This window comes from Alosa sapidissima, chromosome 1 (genome assembly GCF_018492685.1).
Source record: "Alosa sapidissima isolate fAloSap1 chromosome 1, fAloSap1.pri, whole genome shotgun sequence".
NCBI lineage: Eukaryota > Metazoa > Chordata > Actinopteri > Clupeiformes > Clupeidae > Alosa > Alosa sapidissima.
In genome coordinates, this window is record NC_055957.1 from 36,374,304 (window position 1) to 36,401,591 (window position 27,288).

A 27,288-nucleotide genomic window follows, 5' to 3' on the forward strand; every position below is an offset into this window, starting at 1 on the left:
TAGGCCTACATTTCATTCCGTTTTCGAGTTCGACACGAAACAGCGCCAAAACAACCACCAGTGGACAAAAAGAGTATTACATGTGTACTGTTAAGACTCGCCATAGAGAATGAATGGGGGAAATTACGGAGGTTATAGTTTGACGATGTCGTACTGCCATGCGGGCCAGATGCTATATACCACGGACATGTTTTGGGGGGCCACCCAAAATGAGGTGGCGGGCCGTATCCGGCCCGCGGGCCGTAGTTTGGGGACCACTGGCCTATACAATAATTAGGATTCATTTGAATTCAACAACTGACATGGCATAATATCTTTATCATTAAATATAAAAGACTTTTTGCATTATCAGCAGAAACTTTATGAAAAGTGTTTGGTTACACTTTACCTGACAGTGTTGACATAGGAGTGACACGACACTGTCATGAACGTGTCATAAACAAGTCATAAACGTTTATGACATAACACTTCTTTTATTAAGTGACATTCGTTTTTTGTCATAAGAAATTAGGGTTAAGATTAGGGTTAGGTTTAAGGTTAGGGTTAGGTTTAGAAGTGGGGTTAGGATTAGGGTGTTAACAGTGTCATGTCACTCTTATGTCGATACTGTCAAGTAAAGTGTTACCATTTGTTTTTTAGAGACAAGATTAGCCATTTGCTGTTTTGTGATTCAGTTGCAGATATTCTTTTGTCCTTGCCATTTATGTTTTGGTGCTGTTCTCCTTTTTTGTTTTTGGTTCCCTTGTATTACCGTTACCAGCTAACCACAGAAACCCAAGTCTTGACAAAGACTGCTGCTGTGATTGGATTGGTCCAATGTAAAGGGAAGTAGCTTTAGTTTCATTAAACAGTAGGCAATACTCAAGATAAAGCATCGTGAAGTGAACAAAATAAAAAATAAAAAAAGGAAACAAAGCAATCCAATTTAATTTGTCTCTAAAACCAGTTATTAATGTTAGTAAATGCTTCTCTATGAGATAAAGCACAATAGATACTTAGCAAACTACGTCCATTGATACTGAGCTGATAGTACCAGACATTATTCAGTCATATGTAAAGTGTCTTTAAGAGACTGCCAGAATCTGGATCTTTCATTGTCTTCCTCCGGCCATTCCAGATAGGTCCTTGAGTTCATGACCTTGCGCAGCTTGCAGAACCTTTTGGGAATTGTTGAGTCGGGGATAGGCTCAAGGAGGATGAGTATGCCTGCATCAAACAGTCGGAAGTGTGAGTACTCCAACTCTAAACGGCACCAGTCGCTCTGGACAAAGTGCTGGGTCACTATAAAAAGAATCTTGTGGCTCTTCTCCATGGCCGCCATGATACTGTCCGCAATCCAGCCCCCTGGCAGGAAGTCACGTTTGTGCAGGCAGAGGCGGAATGGCGGCTGGGCGCCCTCCAGCTCCGGCACCAGCAGCTCCTCCACCCATTCCGCATCGCTCTCACTGTAGGACACAAAGGCGTCATAGCACACCTGATCCTTGCGGGCCACAGGCCTCCGTTTGGCCTGCAGCCATGCCCATGTCATTCGGACGTACCAAATCATGTGAAGCTTGTGACACATCACCATGGCACCAATGACGACCACAAGCACAAACACACACAGGGCAGAGAAGGCCAACGCTGCATGGCACTCGAAAACAGAGAGTTGGGCATCGCTAACTTTTGTCCCTCTCAGTGCAAATGGTGAACTGCAGATGTATGCCTGCCTACCGTCCTTTAAACTAACTAAATGACCGAGTTCATGGTTGAAGAAGTTCACAAATTCACAAGAGCACACATACGTGTCTGTACCAGCCTCCAAGATCCTGAGCCCACCAAAGTTCCTCATCTGGTTTTGACTGAAGGATATGAAAGGGTTGCTCTTGATGTAGAGCACCTCCAACCAGTCAAAGAGTTTTCCCTCTGGTAAGGTCTTGAATCTGTTTCCAGATAGATGGAGCTCAGTCAAGTCTGATATGTTTTGATTAAATACCATCAGGTCATTATAGCTCAAATCCAGGATATGTAGAGTCTGCGGGAGACATGAGGTCACTCCTCTTAACTGACATGAGGAGAGATTCAGGTAGCGGAGAGACTGGGGCCAGACACAGATCAGGGGCATAGTGCGGAAAACATTCAGGCTCACATCAAGAGCAGCCAGCTTCTTCATTCCTTTGAAGAGCTGGCTCAGGGTGTCGAAGGACTTCAAGTAATTACTGCTAACATTAAATGTAACAAGATTTAGCAAAGTCCATTGACCATGGCAAAATGCCTCTGGAACTGTTAGATCACTAAATTGGTTTCTACTAATATCAAGGTATTCAAGACTGATAAAAAGGAGTGATTGAAAGCATGGCATTGCAAAGTAATTGCTATCAATTATTATCAGCCGCTTGAGCTGAGATGCAAATCTCAGCACGGGAAGGCACAAAAAGTTACCACAGATGAGTGCTGGAAAGATATAAAACTTTTCAATTTGAACATTTTTTATATATATTTCACGAATATGGGGAAGTTCTGGAAATTCCATAGAGAGGGTTGGCTCTCCATTAAACTCTGAATCCTCCAAGCCAATAGAGGTCAGTTCTGACATGTGTGTCATAGCAAATAGTTCACTGATAGTGTCCATGTTGCAGCTTAGATTTCTCAAGAGAAAGTTTTTGACACCCTTCTGAAAGATCACTTGAAAAGGCTTCAGTTGTTGCCAGCTGATTCTTAAATCTGACAAAATGATTTTGGTCTCAGGACGTGAAAGATCTCTCAAGATGTCTGTTGTAAGACTTGTGTTTATCTGAAATGGACCGTTGATGCTAACAGTGACTTCATCAATGGAGTTGATTTGGCTGAAGCTACCTGGTTGGTAGTTCTGCAAATTGCTGCCATGAAATACAAAGCTCTGAAGATGGTTGGGTCCGATAAAGCTATCTTTAGAAACTGAGGCAAGAAATCCATTCCCAACCATTAGAGTACTAAGCTGTGTCATTGAGCGAAACAGAGACTTTCCCCCAAATGTTTTATACTCATTTCCCAAAAGATTTAGATGATGAAGGGAGGAGAGACTCTTAAACCACATCTCAGACAAACCATTTAATTGATTATCTGACAAGTCCAAAACCTCCAACTTTCTGAGAGTTAAGAAACCTTGTTCTGCAATTGAGGATATCATATTTCCCCTCAGAATCAGTACATGTAGATTACTGTACTCAAAGAAGTCATCCTGCCCTATAGTCTTGATTTCATTAAAGGAGAGGTCCAGGCTTATGACTGATGTTGTGGAGATAGCAGGGACTTCCTGTAGATTTAAAGAAGTGCAGTCACAAACAAAGTTTTCATTGCATCGATCACACTTTGGTCTTGGGTGAGGGGACACACACCAACCCCAGCTGAGTGTCAGTAGAGTGAGTAAAACGAACATCTTGTTCTCCCTGACAGATCTGAAAATACAAATATAGATTAGTTATATGCAATTTCTATGAATTATATCATTAATGCACTGTGTAGTTATCAGGGCATCTGGAGTATTAATCTCATAATCATTTCTATGACAACACAGTTATCAGAATGCAGCCAATGTTAAACAGCAACATGGATTTGCGCATTAAAACAAATCAATTGTTGGAACTTAAACTTAAATCAGGCAAATACATGAACTTACAGTGTATTAGGGACCTAATTAGGAAAGGACAATGTCCCGTCCTGATGGTCTTTGCTCGATACACTATTTAACCAATGAATCAGAATAGGGAGATTGTGTATAGTAGGCCTATGTTGAAGGCCTTCTTAGAAAAATTTATAAATCTGATATGCTTATTAAGAGAATGTATGTAGCCTACACTTAATTCTGTATCCAAGTGCAAGAATGCCAATGTGGCCAAACATAGTCAACAAGGCAGACTCACATGCTTTCAATTTATCGTTGGTACATAACTGTTACAACAAAAAATAATGACAAATTCCCCTCTTATGAATATGGACTGAGGATGTCACATTTTAAAGAGCCAGTGTGCCTTTAAAAAGATGAAACCAGGAAGGAATGGTTTACACTTGCCAGTGAGCAGACATGGTTGGAAGTAATCTGTAATGAATACTTTCACTTCTGCTAGTATTTATCTAAAAATATGAAATGGCCTACAATGCATCCCCTTGGCATTATAAGGTTATATCTGCATTCTGTGTACTAAAATATTGAGCATCAAAGTTTTAGAATTCCATAGTAAACTGATAAGTGGAACAAACATCTTAGATATGTCCAAAAATGCTCACAACTTCAAAAAACACCTCACCTTATTAAGTTATCACAGAATAAGAATGTCATTAACTCAATTCTGACAAAAATAGATAGAACCATACAATTCTAAAGTGATGAATGTCTTGTGCAATAGAAAATGTAAAATGTTTTCACATCTAAATTCATCAAGTAGCTTACCTTGAGAATATTTCCAACAAAAATAAGCAGCTTTCAATTTAGTTGTTTTGTAGCCTACTGTATACAGTAGGAGAACTTCATGTAGGGCTTCTCTTGGGGAGTGGACTCGTGACAGTCAGTTGGCATTGTCTACACACAAATGATTCATAGTTGGCTACGAAGAGACTGGACATGGGGGAGAGGCTGCGCGTGCCGGGGAAATAGGGCTGCAAGAGAGAGGGCGGCGAAAAGAGCAAAAGGGGATTTACAAGAGAAGTAACAAGACGGCTACTGTCTTACAGGAAACACCTGTTTTTATTACATGCACTTAAAATAGAGGTGATTAGTGAGGCACTGGGCGCCAACGTCATGCATAATAACTTAACACAACTCACACAAGTAGAATAGACGTGCATGCGTACATATGTCTACTGTGTGAGTATGTGTCATACGTATGATTACTGTTAATGTATGTGTGTGCGTGTGTATCTGTTTATGCACATGTGTGCACATGGAATGGGTTAACATGACCCCTGGAGGCAAACATACAGAAAAAATTGGTCATACTAGGCCCTACGGTTCTCAAGATATTCACAGAAAACTGTGTCTGCCCTACCCTCCTTTCGGGGGGTCCAGTCCAGCGGGGGGGGGGGCTACAGATCAAAACGAAAAACGATGGTTCCATGCTATCCATGTGGGGTTACATGCCCACCAAGTTTTGTGTACCCCAGTCTTTCAGTGTCCCAGGAATCCTTGTTGGTGTACGGTCACTAAATGTACACATAAATCATTTTATTGTAAGGCCCCCCATGAACGAAAGTTCACAAAACTTGGCATGCATTCGGAAGGTGTCATAATGATCCTACACTTTCAATTTCGTGCAGTTTTGACCATGTCAGCCAGAGATATTGTGATGAAAACACCTAATTCTTTGCTTTTTAATTTTTAACTAGGTGGCGCTATACATGAAATAAGTGGTAATGAGATGGGTTGACATGCCCCCTTAAGACCAACATACAAAAAAAAGGTGGACCTCCCTAGGCCCTACGGTTCTCGAGATATTTACAGAAAACTGTCTCCGGCCACCTACAGTCCAGTTGGTGTATAGTAACATAAATTAATTTATTTATTGTGTGGCCCCCCATGAACGGAATTCCACGAAACTTGGTGTGCATTCAGAGGGTCATAATGATCCTACACTTCCAATTTTGTGCAGTTTTGACTATGTTAGGTCACAGATACCTGCGATTACAACACCTCATTTTTACTTTTTTGTGTTTAACTAGGTGGCGCTATACATGAAATGAGTGGTTATGGAATGGGTTGACATGGCCCCTTAAGATCAACATACAAAAAAAAATGGTCCTCCTAAACCCTACGGTTCTCGAGATATTCACAGAAAACTGTGTCTGCCCTACCCTCCTTTCGGGGGGTCCAGTCCAGCGGGGGGGGGCTACAGATCAAAACAAAAAACGATGGTTCCATGCTATCCATGTGGGGTTACATGCCCACCAAGTTTTGTGTACCCCGGTCTTTCAGTGTCCTGGGAATCCTTGACGGAAATTTGGACATGAAAAAAAGAAAAGAAAAAAAAAAAAAAAAAATCTGACTAAACCTATATGACTGCCGCTTCGCTGCGCGGCGGTCATAATAACTAAAACTGATTCCATGTTATAGGTTATATTCAGCAAAAGTAAAATATTTATCTTACTATTTTGATGTCAAACTTAGTATTCTCAGTGTAGTTATTCTCAGAGTAGTATCTCCTACTCCCTGCCTATGTTTAGTTTCCTAAGCTTTGCTCCTTTAAGTCTACTTAGTGTTGATGACTTTTCAAATCGGTCTAACTCCACTTCTCCAATCCCTTTTGTTTTCATGAGAACAATTTATTGGCTATGCAAATATGATTATCAAGATGTAGGCAGCATGGAAATTAAACAAACTAAATAATATTGCATGCAACGAGACTGTGAGCATGTTCAGGCTATCTGGCAGTGGTGAACAAAGGGAGACAGTCAGTCAGCAAAATCAAATACAAAACCTTTTTTTTATTTTTTGATCAAAACTGCAAAACATCTAGAAAAATATACAACATATGTTTAACTTCTCACGACATTGAATGTTTGAGAAAAAAAAAAGGTAACAGAAGAAGAACAAAAAAAGAATATTCACATTATTCCCCGTTATTGATAAAAGCACATTCTTCGCTCGTCTTTGCCGTCATCGTAAGTTTTGCATCATTGTTCTTTTTCCTCAAATTGTCAGATGTCACCGCAGTAACCCGAGTCGTTTGACAGCTGGGAGTTGGAGCTGCGGCTGGACGAAGAGTTCCAGATGTCCAGGTTCATGTGGGGGCCGAAGGGGTTAAAGCTGGAGTACTGCTTGGGAGGGCAGCCGCTGCCGGGCTCCCGGCTGAAGGAGGTGTGGGGGGAGACGGGTGCCGAGCGCTCCTGGTGGAAGTGGCTCTGGTAGGGTTCGCTCTGAGGGGTCCAGATGGAGCCGAAGAGACTGGACATGGGGGAGAGGCTGCGCGTGCCGGGGAAATAGGGCTGCAAGAGAGAGGGCGGCGAAAAGAGCAAAAGGGGATTTACAAGAGAAGTAACAAGACGGCTACTGTCTTACAGGAAACACCTGTTTTTATTACATGCACTTAAAATAGAGGTGATTAGTGAGGCACTGGGCGCCAACGTCATGCATAATAACTTAACACAACTCACACAAGTAGAATAGACGTGCAGCAAATGCATTTAAGAACGCAAGGAAATGACATGAAAACATCAGATAATTTTACCTGCTTAGGATACAGCCCCATTTAGCATAGGTATTTACATCACACCTACAACTTATGTTCCCCCAAAATTAAACGATTGACCTTTTTGCCGAGATTTACAGGCTCATACCCGCTCACACCAAGAGCTCCACCACATGTTGTGACACTGTGAAGGCCTCACCTTGCTGCCCACACATCCGGCCAGGTCCCAGGAGGAGGGCGCCTCCTGACCACCATCCTCCCCCCATGCTGGCTGATGGCTGAAGGGCACTGATTGGCTCTCGCGACACGTGAAAGTACTCTTGAAGTGGGCATTCCCTAGGTGGCCAAAGATATAGGTGTAAATATGAGAAATGCAGTCTGGAGGGTGAAGGTCCCATGTGGAGAAAATGACCCGACTCCAGAGGCTCACTTACCCGCTGCCATGTAGTTGCTCTGGCTGTTGTATGGGTAAGTGCTGTTGCATTGGTTGTTCATGCCATTCCATGGAAAACTTTTGAAAAATGGTTGGTAAAGCAAAATTTATATTCAGCAGACAGCACTCTGAGAAAAGCTCTCCAGAGTTACATTAACACTGCAAGAAGGTAATAAAGCAAGAAAAAAAAAAACACAGAAATATGTTTATAAAAATCCCATAAAAAGGGATCTTACCCATTATAGGGAGAGGGGGTTGGGCTTTGAGGTACGAAAGGCAGCGACTCGGTCATGTTGTACCGGAACTCATTGGTCAAAGGAACAGAGGGGGCAGACCATGTCTCTTCTGGCACGTATGAGCTGGGCACATCTAGGGACGCAACAAAAAAGAACCACTTTGGCAATACCACATACTGTAGATTTTTATATCAAGCATAATCAATACATAAATCCAAAATGTATTGTCCAAAAACTTGTCAAAACATGGTTTGTCATGAGCTTTCTTTTTTTTTTGCTCCTGGAGCCTTCAGAGCAGAGAACGTTGTGCAGACTCTGATTTGATCTGGCTATTTTGACAACAGACACTTTCACACACAGTCCACATTTGCAACCTGTCGTATGTGAGGAGAATAACTTGCAGCTACCACTGTGCTACAGAATATATAGTTAATCTTCTTCAAAAGAGTACTGGAGGTTACAATCACATGACCAGGTGATCCACTGCACTGTTCAAATCAACTGATGACCAGGTGATCCAGGTGCACTGTTCAAATCAACTGATGACCAGGTGATCCACTGCACTGTTCAAATCAACTGATGACCAGGTGATCCAGGTGCACTGTTCAAATCAACTTTGAGGGGCACCCGGAGAGAGAGAGCAGCCCTCTGCAAAGGCCAGTGGAAATGAAACCAAATTCATCAAGGCACCCTGTGTGAGCCCACTCATTTAAACTGGCTCCTCCTTGGCCCTCTTTCCAACAAATGTCATGAAAATTGGGCCGGTAGCTTTTGCATAATCCTACTCACCGTCAGAGAAACAGACAGACAGACAGACAAACCACACCACACTAAATCCAACCTCTAACAGCAACCTTTAGCAGAGGTGATAAACTGAAGCGCAGCCATGACATCTTTACTTACCCATATTCCTGTCAGTCCCGGCTGCCACGGCAGCAAAGCTTGGCGCAAAAGTAGGCACAGGGGGAGTGGGCTCTGGGATTTGGCACACTTCCTTCCGGTACAGACAGTTCATGCTGGGACACACACACACAGGTGAGGTCAGTTCCATACAGTACACTGTACCACCGCCAACACCACAGCTCAGGATCCAGCCATGACCTTGGAGGGGTTTGCTAAGAAGCTAGTGCTGATGGACCATCTCATAATCTCAATGTACTCAGGGAATGTTTATAATCAGAGGACACAAGAATATGATGTATTTGCTACCATTTGTTATTACAAAATGAAATAGGAATATTCACAGAATTAAATTGGAATATTTGAGCAAGACTATCAGAAGTGATTTAAAAAGAAAGTACACGTTTTCTGACTTTATGTTGTGGTCTTACCTCTGAGTTTTATAACTGGGATTGATCATCTGATCTGTTGGGTGAAGGCTGTTTTGCATGTTGTCTCCTAGAGAAAAACATTGCAATCAGTTTAGCTCAGACAGCAATGTGACGGGTTACAGTTTAATGTGAGAAACCTATACTGTTAGGTGAAAAGCCCTTTTAACTAGAGTGAGCACCTCTATTAGGCTGTGTTTACAGCGGCAGGCCTTGATGCACAGTTCTGATTTTCTGCCTACATCCGATTTTTGGGACTGCCTGTTTGCATCTATGTTTGAGAGTGGCCCATATCCGATATCTGTGTTTACATGGTTTACTAACTTGTATAACACTTGAATCCGCATGCGCACCAGAGGAATTTTGGTCACCAAAATGAAAGCAAAAAAAAAAAAAGACGGCACTGACAATGCACAAAATAAACGTGCATTCGGGTATTTCAGTGGCTAGTTGTTTACTTTCTTTTCCAAAGTATCTTGAGAAGTCCGGTGGTGCATTCAAGTGAAACCAAAAGCAACATTGCATGTTAATGTAAATGCCAAAACGTAAAGGAAACGTAAAGGTAGGCATTTTCAACGCATTGGCACATATCTGATTCATATCTGATTTATTTCCACATTTGAATGAGGCCTGAAACTGATCTGGAATCTGTGTGCTTTTGTTCTGTTTACATGTCAATGCTGCACATCAGAATTGTGCCACATGGGAGCAAAATCTGAATTTAACTGTCAGTGTAAACATAGCCTAAGACTCGAAGTATGCTTTTTTTGTTCCTCTGTTTATCTTCTATGTTTGCCAGATTTGTTGATCTGAAACCAAATCAGTAGGGGTGTGAATCTCTCATGTTAAAGACGATACGATTCACATCTAGATACATGGGATTCGATGCGATGCAATTCGATGCAGTTGAAGAATGGAAAGCAAGATTTTTTCTGAAAGATTTTTTATCATTTGCTCAAGGTGCACATTAATTTTATATTATCAATTATCATGGTCATGTCAATTAGGCAAAAACAAATGTGTGAATATGATTATCTAAACTGAGATTTATATCATATGCTGTATTGAAATGAAAAAAAGAATAGTCTACATTTCAGTCAAACACAGCAGCCAAATCCAACATAAAAATACATTTTTATAGACTTTATAGATTTTATAGAGTTATATCTGATTGTTTTCAAGGAGCTGTAGCCTATTGTTGAGTTAAGACAATACCGAAATAAAATAAAACTGCTCATATAGCCTACAAGAATAAAATAGGCCTATGAACTGGGCCTATTTTGTTCCAAGTCTGAGTGAATATGAACAAAATAATAATAATTTGTGCATCATTGCAGCAAGGGCCAAATTATTCTTTAAAGGAGAATTCCGGTGAGATATTGACCTAAAGTGTGTTGAAACATGATACCGAGTGTGAACGTATGTCTCATAGCCCATCTCGGCTTGTCCCCTGCACTCCAAAATCTGGCGCTAGTTAGCCGATGCTACCAACAGCTTTTTCAATGGTGGTGCTTCGGCATCGGGCTAGCCATGCAAATAAATCACCGTTTTACACCATTTACGAGGCTCAATGTATCTCCACACTTCATTGGATTCCAGTTTCTTCCAGTAGCAGCAACTGGAATCCATGCATTTCCACTGAATTATTTTTGGAATCTGATCCCTTATCATACCTGTTCATTCTTACTCGTCGCTCAACTTATCGTGACTAAATTCAAGATGGCTGCAAACGCTAAACTTCGTGAAGATACTGTCTGTATAAATCGTCTTGTAAGTAAACTACCAGTGCTTTTTCAAAGTTCTCAATGTCTCGTTTTAAATGTCAGGGCCCTCGGAAGTCTACCAATGAAGTTCACGCTTGATTCACGCTGCTAAGGCAGCCTGGAGACCATGGAGCAAATTTTCGCCTGAGATAGGGAACCAATCACAGAACAGGGGGGAAAGCAAGACGATGATGAGCTATGCACAGACGCACCCAATAAACGGATCTGGGCATTTTTTTCAAATACGAGAAAATGAACGTTTGGTTCCCAGACCACGTCTCATTGAGAAGTGGTGGCGCTAGCCAGGCTAGTTTCAACACACTTTAGGTCAATATCACACCGGAGTTCTCCTTTAACATTAAGGAAATCCCTTCATCAAGCGTAAGGCTACTCTACAGACTATCGTTGCCGTTTAGAAAATGCTATAGTAAGTGTTTAATTTTGCGCTGGATTTTGAAAAACAAAAGAGTAAAAACTGTCAAACAAACGACCGAGTGCGAGTTGTCACGTGCTTAAGTTGCAGTAGATGTATGGGTAAAGAAGTCCTTTGACAACTTTGGGCAATGAATGTAGCCCAAAACGAACTGCATTACCCACAAATCCGTGCCACGTGTAGTTTCAAAACAGGAAGTGGGATGAACGCGCTGCTTGCAACGTAAATGAGAGTCTGAGCGAGCAGAAAAGATATAACGACCGGTTCATTTCAGTTTTATTCCGATACGGGGCTTCACATATCGATGTAGCCGTATCTTACACGTTAAAAACGGATACCGATACGTATCGGTTAATCTTTACACCCCTACAAATCAGCATTTCTTTTCCATGCAATGGTTGACATTGCCGTGCAACTGTGGAGACTTTTTTTCTCCGTTTCAGTATCACTGGTGTGTGTGTGTGTGTGTGTGTGTGTGTGTGTGTATGTGTGTCTCTGTGTGTGTGTGTCTCTGTGTATGTGTGTGACTCTGTGTGTGTTTGTGTCTCTGTCTGTGTGTGTGTGTTTGTGTCTCTGTCTGTGTGTGTGTGTGTCTCTGTCTCTATGTGTATGTGTGTGTGTCTGTGTGTGTGTGTCTCTGTCTCTGTGTGTGTGTGTGTGTGTGTGTGTGTGTGTGTGTGTGTGTTAGGGGAGGAGGATGGGTCTACTTACGTTTGCGGGCCGGGTTGGCACAGTGCTGCCGTGTGTTGGCATCCCTGTCGCCCTCCATGCTGCTGGTGCTGCTCCAGCTACCCCAGCTGCCCCTGCTGGCCCGCACGCTGCCCGATGAACTGCCCGACGAGCTGTCCGAGCCCGACTCCCACTGCGGCCGACGCTCAGGGCACTTCCTCCTGGGCCGAGCCAGGCTCAAGCCTGCCACACAGTATTAAAACATAATATTAAAATAATAACATTGAAAATAAATGAATTCACCAGAAATACAACATATCCTGCAATTTTGTATTCTATTCTCTAAAAGTGGGGAACCTAATCAAACTGCTATTCAGCTCTACATACAAACTAAGCTGTATGATTAATGTTAAAGTATTTAGAACGAAGGTTGATTTTGAGTATGATGAGTAGTCAACTTGTAAATGCTATCTGGGAGGAGTGACAGTTGTATGTAATGAATCACTGGTTTCATCCTCAATAGGAACACATTACACAACAACTAGCTGGTGATCCTCAGCTAGCTCGCTTAGATCTGCATTTCTCAAAGGTAGAACAAAGGGAAGCAAGAAATATTCGAGGATATATAAGAGGAAATGAGAGTTGGCCAGATAAACCAGTGGGCATGACTAAGAGTGAGTGTGACACAGCCTTGACTGACGCACCGTTCTGTTTGAGAGAGCTGTCCAGGCTGGGTCCTGCCTTTGGCATGTCTGCGGTCACGCTGGAGCAGTGGCTCCGCAGCCTGGGGGCAGTGCGCAGGTCTCGGTGCTCCGGTTCCCTCTCCCTCTCGGACAGCACTGCAGCACTCGCCTCAGGGACCCTATGCATGAGCCAAAGCATGGTATTAAGACTGGACATTAACCTTATGAAGCCAACACAAACAGCTGCATAGCATCCTAAAAAAGCAGCTTTAGAGGATGACTAGATGACATATGGAAATAGGCAGTTAACAGGGCTTTTTATAGCTTAATGCCCACCAGCTCACTTTTTCCTGGGATTATTACGAGGCAATAGCTATCAAGGATTTAAGGTTCAACACATGTCTGTGGCAATTTCCTGTGTATGTGCTGTATGTCTCCCACCCACACGTACCCAGTGGTGATATCCGTGGCTTTCCTGCGCCCCTTCCCCGAGCCTCTCTTCCCACTCTTGCTGTTGACTACTGGGGCACCTGCGTCGCTCTTCTCCGCTCTCTTCCGCTGGCCGCCAGGGCCGTCTCTTGGCTATGATGAGAGAGAGAGAGAGAGAGAGAGAGAGAGTTGGTGATCCATAAGAACTTGACGTATTAGAGTGGATTGCTTGATGGTCTATTCCCACTTCCTAAGTATGAGAGGAGCTGAATCATTCATTCACACAGTACAATGCTTTGCACAGCAGGTCTATTTTTTTGTATTCCATATTCCAGGGGGTAGTTGGGTTAGTGTTTAGGGTTGGGGTAGTGTTTAGGGTAGTGTTTAGTGTTGGGGTATATATATATATATATATATATATATATATGCTGTTGAACAGGGAGGGTCATTCAAGACTTGAAGCTTTGGAATGACAGGTTCAGATAAAATTAATATTACAACATTCTAAAACTCTTAATAAGTGGCCTTCAAAATACAAAACTGTGCAGCAGAAAATAACTTTTCCTTACCATGTATATCTAGAACACCCAGAAAAATTTGGACAAAAAATTTGGTGTGCAAAGGCATTACTGGTTGATGTGCATTTACCTCCACCTGTATGTTGATGTGCATTTACCTCCACCTGTATGTTGATGTGCATTTACCTCCACCCGTATGTTGATGTGCATTTCCCTCCACCTGTATGTTCATGTGCATTTACCTCGACCTGTATGTTGATGTGCATTTACCTCCACCTGTATGTTGTCCCTTTTTGCCATGTCCCTCTTCACAGCGCTCTCTTTCTCTGGAGGCACCTCCGGGAGTGGGCTGGCTTTGAAGGCTGGGGCGGGGCAGGGGCTCTCTGGGAAGATCAGGTGCGTTTCCATGGGAAACATAAGCGTCTCCTTCTCCCTGGGCTCCTTGAGTGGCGGCCTCTTCTCGGCCGGGGCCGGCCTCTCGTCCAGCACGTCGTGGCTGAGGAGGATGCTGTTGTTGTTGCGGGTGTCCATCACGCTCTGCTCCGACACCTGCTCTGCTGGCCGCTCCTCGTCCACAGGGAGGCTGGGAGACACGGGGCGAGGGGAGGGGGAGGGGGAGGGGGAGGGAGGGGCAGCGGCATTCAAGTTGGTGCTCGTGTTTACTTTGTACTTCCCGTAGAGGACGGACACTTTGTGTTTCCTCTGGGGCTGGGAGGGGCCGGCGGAACCCTTCTTGGAAGAGGCCTGGCTCCTGGTCGGCCCGTTGGCCACCGCTGGAGAGCCTCGGCCCTTCCCTTTGTCAGAGGCCTGGCACGGGTCTGTGTAGGTTTTGCAGCTTCCTTTCATTTTGCTGTGAAAAGTACACAGTGTGATCATGTAATAAACAGAACAGTGATTACATTTACATCTGCCTACATGTTATAATGTATTATTTCTATGTTTGGATTAACATGAGTAACTGCTCTCTTTTGTCATGTCTTGTCATGAGTGCTTTTGGACTTCCTTACCAGACGCCATTGGAGGAGACATTGCTGACGACCCCATTCTCTCGTGAGTGGGAGTTGTGGTTGCTGCGGTGGCTTGAGGAAGTGAACTCACTCAAGATGTACTGCGCCTGGTGGAACGCCATCAAACACACGCCAGCCAGGGAGAAACTGGGCGGGAACAAGAAAATGGCGACAATAAATTAAGGGAGTTTATGAAGACTGATTACAGATCACTAAAATACAATACATTTCAGTCAGTCTTAACAGAGATTCAGATTTTATTTGTCACATACATACAATACAGTGAAATGTTACAGTCGGCTTCATGCAAAGTAAAAAAAAAAAAACACACACACACAACACTGAAACAGAGTAAGGCTACTGTGTTGACAAGGTGAATGGGAAGGACAGATGACAGTCAGACAGGTACTGCAGGTACTGACCAGGTGAAGACAAGAGTGACCACCCAGAAGGACTCCTCCCAGCTGGGCCCGGGCACCACCTGGGCACAGAGGGGCAGCATATGATGCGGCAGCGTTACGTTGAGCGTGAAGGGAAACGCGGAGCCGCGCGTCGTCACTAGAGTCAGGTCCCTGATCACCCACGACGACGTGAAGTCAGGAGTAAACCTGCACACACACACACACACACGATAATGAGAAGAGAAGATTATAATAAATAATAATAATAATAATAATAATAATAATAATAATAATAATAATAAGCTTATTTTATATAGCGCCTTTCTCAAACCCAAGGTCGCTTAACATAGTAGAAGGAAAGCATAACAACAGACAGACAAACAATAACAAAACAATAACAATACAACAAGACAAGCTATGTGTATGGAGCTATGTGTTGGGTGTTGGTTTATTTGGGTGAGATGGCCCTAATGCATCTTCTCAGCTCAGGTGTATATACTGTAGACAGGGCATACGTACGCTATAGTGATCTCTGAGGAGGTGTTGTAGTCCAGAGTGAAGGATCTACACTGCAGGACTTCAAAGCCAAAGCCCTGGCACTTGTAGCCATTAATGTTCATGGACATCACGGTCAGAGGCAGTTCGCCCGCATTCTCCACCTTGAAGCTCTTGCGTATTGCAAACAAGGGCTTGTTTGTGCGCAAGCCTAGGACAAACAGAGAATCAGACGATTTAATACAACCTCACTTTTGTCAACAGTGTTAATGGACTTGCATTAAATGCAATTCAAATATCTAAGTGCAATTAAAATATCTAAGTGCACTTTAAGAAAACTTCAAGAAAAACAACATATCTAAGTGCACTTTAAGAAAACAGTAAAAACAACATAATGTTGCCAGTGGCCAGCTGGCGGCCCCTCACCATCTCTGCACTCCATGAGCGTGGACTGGGGGACGTTGAAGCGGAGCGACGCCCCAGGGCCCGGTAGCTTCCCCCCCACACGCAGCAGCTCTTTGGCCCCGAGGCCCTTCACCGTCACCATGTCGAAAACGGTCAAGTTGTTCCTATCAAACAAAACACATCCTCACTAAACTGATCCCAAAGACACTGGCCGGTCTCTGATAGTGTCTCTCGATGTGCATGAGTGCCTGGTGAGGCCTCCAGGTGTGTGTGTGTGTGCATGCGTGCCCTACCTGATGAGCAGTAGGGAGGTCTCCAGGTGTGTGTGTGTGTGTGTACATGCGTGCCCTACCTGATGAGCAGTAGGGCGGTCTCCAGGTGTGTGTGTGTGTGTGTGTGTGTGTGTACACATGCGTGCCCTACCTGATGAGCAGTAGGGAGGTCTCCAGGTGTGTGTGTGTGTGTGTACATGCGTGCCCTACCTGATGAGCAGTAGGGCGGTCTCCAGGTGTGTGTGTGTGTGTGTGTGTGTGTGTGTGCATGCGTGCCCTACCTGATGAGTAGCAGGGAGGTCTCCAGGTGTTTGTGTGTGTGTGTGTGTGTGTGTGTGTGTGTGTACACATGCGTGCCCTACCTGATGAGCAGTAGGGAGGTCTCCAGGTGTGTGTGTGTGTGTGTGTGTGTGTGTGTGTGTATGTGTACACATGCGTGCCCTACCTGATAAGCAGTAGGGAGGTCTCCAGGTGTGTGTGTGCACATGCGTGCCCTACCCGATGAGCAGTAGGGAGGTCTCCAGGTGTGTGTGTGTGCACATGCGTGCCCTACCTGATGAGCAGTAGGGAGGTCTCCAGGTGTGTGTGTGTGTGTGTGTGTATGTGTACACATGCGTGCCCTACCTGATAAGCAGTAGGGAGGTCTCCAGGTGTGTGTGTGTGTGTGTGTGTGTGTGTGCACATGCGTGCCCTACCTGATGAGCAGTAGGGAGGTCTCCAGGTGTGTGTGTGTGTGTGTGTGTGTGTACACATGCGTGCCCTACCTGATGAGCAGTAGGGAGGTCTCCAGGTGTGTGTGTGTGTGTGTGTGTGTGCACATGCGTGCCCTACCTGATGAGCAGTAGGGAGGTCTCCAGGTGTGTGTGTGTGTGTGTGTGTGTGTGTGTGTGTGTGCACACATGCGTGCCCTACCTGATGTGCAGTAGGGAGGTCTCCAGGTGTGTGTGTGTGTGTGTGTGTGCACATGCGTGCCCTACCTGATGAGCAGTAGGGAGGTGACGGGCTTGTGCTCGGCGGGTGTGTAAACCACCGCCACCGTACGGCTCTCCCAGGGCTGCAGTAGCAGCCGCAGACTCCCGTCTGGACCCGCCTGGACACCGTCACCGTCCTGCAAAGCAAACTGACACTAAGACACCACACTCTGCACACGCACATGCTGGGTGGAGCTCTGTGCACTTGACACTAGAACAAGATGATGGGATTACACTGTTGCTCCTCTCATAAACACGCACACCCACACCTCTTCCCATACCTTGGAGTCAGCGGGCAGGACGCAGAACTCTGTGGTGGAGATGTTCACAGACAGGGGGCTGATGTTAAACCTGGTACAAAAATAAAACAATATAATTACTGTCTTCACCATAGCACATAGCATAGCAATGCAATAGAGCATGATGTTGTGGTGGCTGTAGTGGGAGGCTGCAATACCATTTAGTGAGCAGATCCAAAGCCTCCAGCGGAGCAGGGTAGGAGGACAGGGCTCTGATCTCCACGGAAACAACAGAACCTGAAGGATTCTTCAGGATCAGGCTCTTCAACTGAGACAGATGCCTTTGAATTAGTAACACTCCCCTGCAGATATACTCATTTCAAAGAGATGACAAGCCTGGCAGGAAAATAATCTACTGATCGCCTGTGAATCTAGGTGGGCATATGCTTCAGACTACATAAAGTAGTGCAGGGCTGTGTGTAGCGAGAACATTGCTTACCTTGCTCTCATTGACAGGGGTGGCCCCAAAGTCCAGAGGGGAGCTGCTCTGCACAGGGAGCCTGGGCCATCTAGTGACAAGACAAAACATAAATACACACTCCGCCAGTGTGTGGGGCAGAAGTACCCACTCAGGGCTGTGTGTGGGGCAGAAGTACCATCTCAGGGCTGTACTTGCAGATATGGGTGCCAGTGTGTGGGGCAGAAGTACCCACTCAGGGCTGTATAGATATGGGTGCCAGTGCGGGTGGAGTTGTGTGGTTACCTGCAGGGCAGCTGGTCTTTGCGGTTCTGCCAGCGGGACTGGACGGTGGAGGCCAGGCTGCTGTCTGCACTCCACAGGGCAGAGGCGGACTGCGGGAGGAGTGCATGTTGCCACTCAACTCGACCTGCCCAATCACACATCAACAGCAGTCTCAGCACAGTCCAATATACACAGTGCAACAACACAGCAAGGGAACCACAGATAGATGCTCGGGTCGGTGATGTCGGTGATGTCCTTACCTGCTCTGGACAGCCTGAGGGAACAGGGACGAGCACACTCTGCACCCGTCTCAAACAAAACCTCACCCAGCTGCAGCGAGAGGAGGACAGTTGACACACACAGAAACACCCCTGGATAACACAGTACTTAACAAAGCAAAACGCTTGCACTGCACCACAATGTAGGGAGATACACACGAGTGAAAAAGAGGGATGGAGAGAGAGAGAGAGAGAGAGAGAGAGAGAGAGAGAGAGAGAGAGAGATCTTTACCCGTGATGCAGTGGAGCGGACGTGCAGTGGCACCACCAGAGTGAGACCTGCCCTGGACTGCAGTGTTACCGTGGCAATGAGGTTGACAGGCAGGGTTCTGTTGAGGAGCTGCAGGGACACAAGCCTCCAGCAGCCAGAGGGCGCTGTGACGGGCCGGCTGAAGTCCACCACCTGAGCACAACCACAACACCACTACTTACTCAAAACCAGGGCTTGAAAACGAAATTATTTTTCAAACGTTCCGTTCTGAACGGTTCAGGTAGGCCTATGTTTAACGTTTTCGTTCTTGCATGCGTTCCGCCACCAACATATCGGTCCTGAACCGGTTCGGAACGCAAAATATTGTTCGTTCTTAAAGTTCCGGCAGTGTTTGGCGGGCCTATCAAGTCTATTTTTGTGGACTTTACCTTAGAATAGACGTACTCATTATTTCCCCTTGATTTAGCCTATACCGTAGCTATGCCCAAAAATAATAAATCACAGGCGGCATCCAAAAACATTCAGATGGGCTATCCATCCCATACCCTACAGACTTACTGTAGGCCTAACCTATGCCTATAAATAATTTCTTATCAAAAATATTTCTGGATACGTGCTAAACTCCTTACCTGGTTGTAGCCTAAGTTTTATCCATTTGGAGATCTTCCCATAAGGGCTATCTCTAATTTCCCGTTTAACTCTTCTACATAGAATAGGCTATAATTGCGCAAACATTTCAAATCCCGACTTTAAAACGACAAGGCGTGGACAGGCAAAATAGGCTATTACGCATAGGCTACAAACAATTTCCAAATCAGTTTCAGTAGCCTACGCTACGAGCTGGCCTAAGATCCGAAGTGGCAGACGGATAGGTTACATTACAACAGCAAGACAAAATATACACATTTGGACCAAAGGTCCATTCATTCGTTTTTTTTTTTTCAAACTGCAGAAATCAAATTATTAGGCTGTTCACCTACAATCAAACGAGTAGAACACTTAGGATATGCTTTTGTGAAATTTTATAAAATATATAGAGAACGAAAAAAAAAACGTTATTAACCGGTTTTGTGGATTTCAGAATAACGTTTCGGAACAGTTGAAGACCATTCTGTTTTCGTTTCCGTTTCCGCTCCTCGTAAAATTCTGTTCGTTTTCGGTTTTCGTTTTCGTTCCTTGAACCGGTTCGGAGCCCTGCTCAAAACTGTCTCACTCACACACAGTCACCAGCATAGAGGGGCTCACAATGCACTGACCCCCATGGTCACTTAAAGTTGTCAAGGGAGTAAGGTGGCTGAGTAAACCTTCTGTGAAAGTAGGGACGTGAGGCCCTTACCTTGAGCAGGTCAAGTGCTTCTTGAGGGATAGAGACATTTGTGATGATGAGAGGGAAGCCCAGGAGGTTGGTGAACCAGAGGTCAACGAGGTCACTGCCTCTATGCTGCTGTCTCAGCTGAAACAGGGCTGCCAGGTGAACACCAGACCTACAGAGAGAGAGAGAGAGAGAGAGAGAGAGAGAGAGAGAGAGAGAGAGAGAGAGAGAGAGAGAGAGAGAGAGAGAGAGAGAGAATTATATTGGAAATGTATTCATTATTTATTTCCACTATACTCCAGTGAAATCCACTTACAAACTGCACTGAAGTGAAGAGGTGATGTCCAGAGAGAGATGTTAGTGGAGACTGACCTGTGTGTGTGCGGCAGCCCCCTGATGGAGGCGTTGCCCAGGAGCTGCAAGTTGATCTGGCTGGAGCACGTTCTGCTTGGAGCCACAATGGAACCTGACACAGAACAAAGGACAAGGGCACGGAGATCAGGACCAACACACCTGGGGCCATTTCTGAAAGGATTTCTTAAGAGGCCACTGAAACTAGTGTAAAGCAATCATCAAGTAAGAGTATCAAAAACACTCACTTTTACAGGACAGTGAGGATACATGAGTGAAGTTGGTTGCAGAGGTCCTCAGTAGAACTTGGCTGAATTCAAGAGCGCTTCCTATTTTTGATAAGAGCTGGATATCCTATAGAAAAAAGAGAGACAATTCACTAAGCAAGGGAAACATAAACCATACACATTATGTAATTCCAATTCTCATCCTTGGGCCATTTTATTATCTCACACAGATGGTCACCTACCTTGACAAACAGCTTTTTTGTTCCAGCATTCAGCATGTAAACATCTATTCTGGGAGCTGTAAAGAACAGAGATGACAAACTTTAATTACAGCTTTAATTACAGTTCAGTAGAGTCTGGTCAACATTGGAGAACCAAAGTGGAGATGCAGTACTTTCAGTCGTCCATAGATGGCACACCCCCCTACCTAAAACAACTTTCCTCATATCAACGTGTCGGAACACGTAGCACTTTTTGACATCACAACATTTTTTATGTGCCTTTGCCAAATAGGTTATGCATGGGGATGCCTCCCATTTCAGACACTCCGGCAATACAGCAAAACAAATATAGACCTGCAGCCCCTACAAAGATATGAGTGTTGTGGAGAAATGCCATAAGGATATTTCATGGAACAGTAACACATATTGCATCAGAGAAGTTAGAGAGAGCTATGAAGTGGATTATGTTGAACCATAAAACTGAAAATGGATGACTGTGGCCATCTATGGTGTATTTCTTTGTTCTATCTGATATGCACTCGCATACATTTGCGACGCAAATGTCCCTGAGTCATTGGCCTTCTGTTTCACAGTCTACAGTAAGTGGGATGACATCATCCCGGCTGGGCTGGGCAGGGCCAGTGCTGGTTGGGCCTGCAGGCGAGGCGGAGGCTCCGGGCAGGAGGCGGTCCGTGGGAGGCCCAGCCGCAGGGCTCCAGCTCCGCGCGGCGCGACTGGACTGGACTAGTGGGGAGTGCAGCATTGCAGTGGTCCTGCCAGGAGAACTGCTGAGCTGTCAGCTAATGCAGCACAGCCAGGCTGCAGGTGAGCGAGCGCCTGTCTGGTCCTTTACGCCGTCTTCTCGAGAGGCTCAGGGGAAGCAGGACACAGATACCTTGTGAGCCTAGTTCACACAGCTAGTTCACTTCCACTAACCTAAAGCCAGTTCACTAACTTCCACTAACCACTGTTAAATTCTAATACGAATACAGTAGTTCTATTAGTATTGTCCCAAACCAGTCACTGTTCACTGTTGCATAATAGCAATTAGCAACAATTTTATTAGCAACTATGATAAAATGACACTCCAGCCCACAAACATCCATGCTGTTCATTAATTAACCTACTGTCTCCTGAAAAACAATATAATCGCATCTTGATTTACTGTAATGTCTGAAGGAGAGCTTTAATGTGAAGGTGCAAATGAATGTGAATGCACTCAAGCCGCCTATTGTTTTTTGCCAGCACACTGTACGCATGCTCCATTTGCCTCCTCCCCCGTGGGTGGCGTGGGTGAGTGAGTACCTGTGGTGGTGGTGCTGGGCGGAGGGATGAGGAAGAGCACCATGAGGTTCTCGATGACGTAGGGCTTCAGCTTGTCCAGGTGGGCCTGCTGCTCCCCTCGCTCCGACAGGCTGATCAGCAGCGAGAACATCCCCTCCTCCTCCGCCACAAAACAAGAGCCCTGGTGAAAAAACACGCATTTCCGGCCAGGTCATCGTCAGCCTTGTCATCAGGCTACGCACATGATCGTTAGTACAAAAATAAGCTGTGACGCTCGGCATCCTGTTTGTGTGCGCCACGTTCACCCCAAAAAATAGTGGGTGCCAATGTTAGAAATGCCACGGTCAGGGGTTTCCAGGATGCGCTGTGAGATGACTTGTGTGTAAACCGACGTGTGGGTGTGAGTGCACGGGCTAATGACGGGCCACGTGCCTGATTGACTGACAGAAGTCGGAGCGTCCAGAGGAAGCCGGGGTGACCCTAGCCAGTCAGGTCATTCCAGCTCTACTGGCTGCTCTCTCGGTCTTCGCCGTCTATCCCTGACTTGACACCCTGACCAGCACTGACGGATCACGCCCGGCAGCGTAAAGCCTGCCGCTAACCTGTCTCGCCTAACTGCAGACTCAACTGTGACTTAGAGCCTCCGTGTGAATGCAGCACTGAATCCATCGGTGCAATTACACAAGTCAGAATGACTCTACGGGATTAGCATTACACAGGGCACTTCCCTTCCTTGTATGCAATACTCCCTCCGCACAGCTCATCCATCCATACTCCCACATCCATGAGGTCTATGACACTTATGGCGACAGCTGACAGCCTCAGGCACAGTGATGACATGTGTCACATCAAAAGGCTGGAGATCTGATCATGAGGAAAAGCGGATGACACATTGTTCCGGTGTAACCATTTCTATCACATGACATCCCTTCTATAAGTATAAGTAAGTATACTCTTCTGATCCCGTGAGGGAAATTTGGTCTCTGCATTTATCCTAATCTGTGAATTAGTGAAACACACTCAGCACACAGTGAATACACAGTGAGGTAAAGCACACACTAATCCCGGCACAGTGAGCTGCCTGCAACAACGGCGGCGCTCGGGGAGCAGTGAGGGGTTACAGTAGGTGCCTTGCTCAAGGGCAGCCGTGCCCTTGGGTTCGAACCGGCAACTCGGTTACAAGTCCGAAGCGCTAACCAGTAGGCCACAGTTGCCCTCTAGTCCTCTAGCTCAGGGTTGGCTAACCAGTCCAGCATGAAGAGCCAAAAAAAATTTCCACACAACTCAAAAGAGCCGCACAACAAAAAAAGATGCCCACACTACAACAGCATCTTAGGCCTACAAAAATAGATCTTCTCTTTTCATTTAAAGTGAGACACTTGGCAGATGCTACAAATTATCGTTTTCAGGAATGAGTAGCAAGCAAGAAAGATATCTGACACACATCACAAATTCCCCCTCACTGAATGACTTATTAGCACGAGAAATGCTCCAATGTAAAAACTGATATGCTGCCAATGTAACCGTCAAATGTTCCGTCTAGTGTTCAGTAGCCTAAATTTTTTAAAAGAAAACAAGTCTGCTTCTATGACTGACGTCTATATAGCCTACCTTTACCTTGTACTTGCAAAGGTCAGTGCCTTTGGGAAATGTTCAGGTTTGAAGATTTATGCATCAGTTAAGTCTGGCATACCAAGTACCAAACTAATGTGTAGAACACGTTTTTTTAATGGTGTTATTTAGGTTACGTTGACATATTAACCAGAAAGGCTATGCTAGCCTACAAAAAGATGAATCCTCCTTTTGAATGTATGTGTTCCTCTTTCTATTTACGCTTAGCGTCAGGGTTTTCCTGATTGCAACAGTATCATTACATCTGGCTAAAGAAACAAAGTCTGCTTCTTTTTGGGCTAGATTCCTATCCATAACAATTATTTTAATTTAAACATTGCAGCCTAACTATTGGCAGTACTATCAACTTATGAAAAGCATTTTCATTTACCAGAAATAATAGGCTATTAAAAAAAACCCCCTCTAAATCCAAGGAGAAGTGAGAACATCAGTTGAGCAGCCGCGAGCTGCACAAGAGGAGGCAAAGAGCCGCAGGTTCGCCACCCCTGCTCTAGCTGTCTGTTCTAAGTGTGCCCTCAAAGCATAAACAGATTAATGAATAAAATAAACAATAAATAATAATAGAAAAACACTGGTGTTCATGTTCACTGGCGTTCTCCTAGTTGTGTGAAAGTGGCTCAGACCAAGGCACCATCCAGCCAATCAGGAGCACGATTGGATTTTGATATAGATAAACTTAATAACCTGTCGCCAGTATTGCCAACTGTGCCGTCAATCAATGGCGTAGGTTTGGTCTCAGCTTTGGTGGGAACACAACTACTATTGTCACAATACCAAAATTATTGTTTTAATACCGATACCAAGTGAAGAATTTGATTTGATTTGGGGGCCCCCCACCACCTTGATGCCATCAGTAATATTGAATATTGCGTGATCATTCACATCAGTGGTGATCCTAGACTTTGACTGACCCTCCACACACACACACACACACACACACACACAGAAAGTGATGGCTTATGTCATAGGTTTCTATTTCATATTTTGCAATTCATAGAAACTTTATATATTTTGTTAATAATTTATAGTATTTTATGATCTACATAATTACTAATAGCTAAACATATTTAGTAATTTGAATACATCATATTGACGTTTAAATTATTAGGCTACACTTTAATGTAATCACATTTGTAGTGTGTATGTCTAATTGAGTGCCTGTCACTTTAAGAAGAACATAAACGTAATTAGCTTTCAGTCTCGTGGAAAATAGTTGCGCATAGTGCAAGGATATGTGGATTCAATTCATCATGTTTTCTAAAAAAAAAAAAAAATGTTAAAAAAACTAACAAGTCAAAGAAAATCTTTCTGGGATCATAGAAGAGATAAGTGTCTCGCAATTTTCTATAAGTATGGAAATCCACAATAGTTTATCTTATATTTCTTTGCATTGTGCAGACTACATTCACAAATACAGCCTACATAAATAGACTATAGAATATAGAAACAGGAAAATGTTTCGGATCCACTGTTTATTGCGACTGCAAGATTCTAACTTAAGGTGGCCAGTGACATGGTAACTCTATGTGACATATTCTGCTGTGCTACATGCGACTGTCCGTGCTCCACACTCCTAATCAACATGACTTCTAACCTTGGTTGAGAGATTACAGAAGCTAGGTTTAGCTGTGACAATATCCTGGGTAACATCCTACTATCAAGAGTTAATGCTATTTTTCACAGTAGAATTCACATTTGAAAGCCTGGTCATGTTAGGCTACCAGTTGTAGTTGCCAGTTTGTGTGGCTAGTTATTTTGCCTACTTAGAATCTGCAAAAAAGCTTTGTATGTCCCTTTTCGTCTTTGGTGGCATAGCTGATCTACAAAGCACAAAAAGGGGCAAAAATGTACATGCTGAAGGGCAAAGGGAACATTAAAATGTGGCCTATGTTGGGTTATGTATTGGTAGAGAACCCTGATAACTTAGCCTACCCGACACATCTGCTCGCTTGTCAGCCAGTGCCACCACGAAGTGAAGTATGCTTTGACACTTTTGTGCGTGTCAGATCAGGTGTTTCTTTTACTGCCGTCCTGGCCGTCGGAATCAGTCCAAATAGCACAAAGGAGTTCGCTAAATTGGTGGGGACAATTTTGTCATCTCAAAATATTGATGGGGACTACTACCTAGCCATCATAACGTGCTTAATTGCCTACAAGTTTCTAGCTTCATTCTGAAATTGATAATAAAGGGTAAAAACTGGACTGTGAACTGATTATATATGCCAATGGGAGACATTTTGAAAAGCATTCAAGATACATGATTACATTGATCAGATACAGTACCTGAGGATGGCTGTACACATGTTTAGGCAAACTGCAGTGCAGCAGAAGTCCCAGAATGGTTATATTCGAGGCCTCTTCCTGGGAGGGGAGAGAAAACCAAAAGCACATGAACTAATTCCGTTTAATCAGATCAGTGATGCTATCCCACAGGTAGGGGTCTCCTTTACCAGTACACTGCAGTGTTAAGGTTTGGGATATGCAAAGGGAGTTGCGTTGCATATGCGTTGCATTGTGAATGGTAGCTGATACCATTACTCTGTGAAGGATCATTTAACCAAAGGAAAGCCTTGTGTACTGTGCTAAAAATCACAGACTGTAGAGGCACCATTAAAACATTAACGGCAAACCAAGTAGCATATCATTCTGTTCCTTGTTTGTCAACCTTTTAGCCAGAAAAACCTAAAATGTTCAAGTCAGTCATGCATGTCAATCTACTACTGACTACTGTTGACTGATACAAGCTTCCAAATATGGAACAAAGGCCTTAGTGCACACCTCATTTGAATACTCTCTGAAGAGAAGTCATGGAACCAAAAGTAGAACTGGAACAAAAGTGCCGGTTCTCTTTGGCTCACACAGAGAGCAAGCTTCTCCCATGAGATCACTGGCTCTTTCTGATCGTTCCAGTACAGAACAGAACAGACCGTGGAGCTGGGACGCACTAAGCCTTCTCAGAATGTCATTTCCAGGCCTGGTCAAGCCTTTGGCCACCAGGGCCGTCATATAGAGGACATGTCCCCCAGCATACGGAACTAGAGGGAGACTGTGAGCCACTTCCCTTGTAATCAGTAACAGTACTTACATATTTTTTGTCATGGTGTAAGACAAATTAGTTTAACTGCTTTCACTACTTGAATATGTACCATTGTCAGTAAAATGAAGGGCATATTTACACTGGCATAACCCCATGTGAAATTAAGTTATGGCATTACACTTAACCCCATGTCTGTCAGCAAAGACTTAATATGGACTTAATTTCCCTCATTATCCAAATGACTATGGTTAGAATTGGGACTGGATAAAGCCACAGACACAGGTAGGGAATCCTTCCCTTCAGTCTCTGTAGGCTACATGGGATTAGAGATATGTGGCAAATATTTACACAGTTTCCACCAGTGCTGTTGCTGTAGAGCGTCTGGCCAGATGGGTATCTGTGTGCATGCGTCAGCCCAGCTCAAGCAGCACAAGAGCTCAAAAGCTGGTGTTGTCATAGCACTGATCTCTTTCAAACAATGCAAAAGTTCAATTCAAATGGGGCTGGGGGGGCATCTATATTTAAACCTGTTTAAGCGCACATGAGATCAGTGAAGCCTAACCACAACGCAC

General features: G+C 44.5%; 2 protein-coding genes and 1 long non-coding RNA gene across 14 annotated transcripts in view; 1 reads left to right on the plus strand and 2 right to left on the minus strand.

Moving 5' to 3' along the window:
- Nucleotides 1-819: 819 nt before the first annotated feature.
- Nucleotides 820-4,792, minus strand: LOC121710786 (toll-like receptor 2 type-2). The gene is made up of 2 exons (XM_042094153.1): nt 4,409-4,792; nt 820-3,416 (listed from the first exon to the last, which is right to left on the minus strand). Exon 2 carries the CDS (start codon nt 3,395-3,397, stop codon nt 1,040-1,042), a length of 2,358 nt encoding a protein of 785 aa, XP_041950087.1. The 5' UTR covers nt 3,398-3,416; nt 4,409-4,792; the 3' UTR covers nt 820-1,039.
- Nucleotides 4,793-6,415: 1,623 nt separating this feature from the next.
- The window catches only part of tmem131l (transmembrane 131 like), a 43,572-nt gene continuing 22,699 nt past the window's right edge, over nt 6,416-27,288 (minus strand). Inside the window, exons 8-34 of one of the 2 annotated variants that reach the window (XM_042094148.1) lie at nt 25,963-26,040; nt 22,069-22,228; nt 20,785-20,840; nt 20,564-20,669; nt 20,337-20,430; nt 19,989-20,136; nt 18,674-18,844; nt 18,424-18,493; nt 18,185-18,308; nt 17,921-17,990; nt 17,640-17,749; nt 17,464-17,533; nt 17,189-17,319; nt 15,961-16,103; nt 15,559-15,745; nt 15,061-15,246; nt 14,639-14,785; nt 13,902-14,481; nt 13,136-13,266; nt 12,706-12,863; nt 12,044-12,244; nt 9,140-9,206; nt 8,712-8,824; nt 7,809-7,941; nt 7,574-7,650; nt 7,339-7,475; nt 6,416-6,936 (exon numbers count right to left, since the gene is read on the minus strand). In XM_042094148.1, coding sequence (XP_041950082.1) covers nt 6,649-6,936; nt 7,339-7,475; nt 7,574-7,650; nt 7,809-7,941; nt 8,712-8,824; nt 9,140-9,206; nt 12,044-12,244; nt 12,706-12,863; nt 13,136-13,266; nt 13,902-14,481; nt 14,639-14,785; nt 15,061-15,246; nt 15,559-15,745; nt 15,961-16,103; nt 17,189-17,319; nt 17,464-17,533; nt 17,640-17,749; nt 17,921-17,990; nt 18,185-18,308; nt 18,424-18,493; nt 18,674-18,844; nt 19,989-20,136; nt 20,337-20,430; nt 20,564-20,669; nt 20,785-20,840; nt 22,069-22,228; nt 25,963-26,040 — 3,936 coding nt within the window. In that variant the 3' untranslated portion in view covers nt 6,416-6,648. Of the gene's footprint in view, nt 6,937-6,956; nt 7,237-7,275; nt 7,476-7,573; nt 7,651-7,808; nt 7,942-8,711; nt 8,825-9,139; nt 9,207-12,043; nt 12,245-12,705; nt 12,864-13,135; nt 13,267-13,901; nt 14,482-14,638; nt 14,786-15,060; nt 15,247-15,558; nt 15,746-15,960; nt 16,104-17,188; nt 17,320-17,463; nt 17,534-17,639; nt 17,750-17,920; nt 17,991-18,184; nt 18,309-18,423; nt 18,494-18,673; nt 18,845-19,988; nt 20,137-20,336; nt 20,431-20,563; nt 20,670-20,784; nt 20,841-22,068; nt 22,229-25,962; nt 26,041-27,288 lie in introns of those variants that run through there. The other variant, XM_042094149.1, reaches the window with a different exon arrangement.
- Nucleotides 11,776-17,188, plus strand: LOC121710998. 11 transcript variants are annotated; one of them, XR_006032213.1, is made up of 9 exons: nt 11,808-11,821; nt 16,204-16,274; nt 16,318-16,404; nt 16,448-16,475; nt 16,519-16,611; nt 16,736-16,816; nt 16,862-16,956; nt 17,002-17,094; nt 17,150-17,188. It is a non-coding gene; the product is annotated as an uncharacterized LOC121710998 (long non-coding RNA). The 11 variants fall into 11 exon arrangements; XR_006032215.1 differs by having other exon boundaries at nt 16,519-16,631; nt 16,791-16,808; nt 17,002-17,102; nt 17,150-17,171; XR_006032208.1 differs by having other exon boundaries at nt 17,002-17,102; nt 17,150-17,171.

Coding starts and splice junctions, on each gene's coding strand:
- LOC121710786 (XM_042094153.1), bottom strand. CDS start 3,397: ATGTTCGTTTTACTCACTCTACTGACACTCAGCTGGGGTTGGTGTGTG.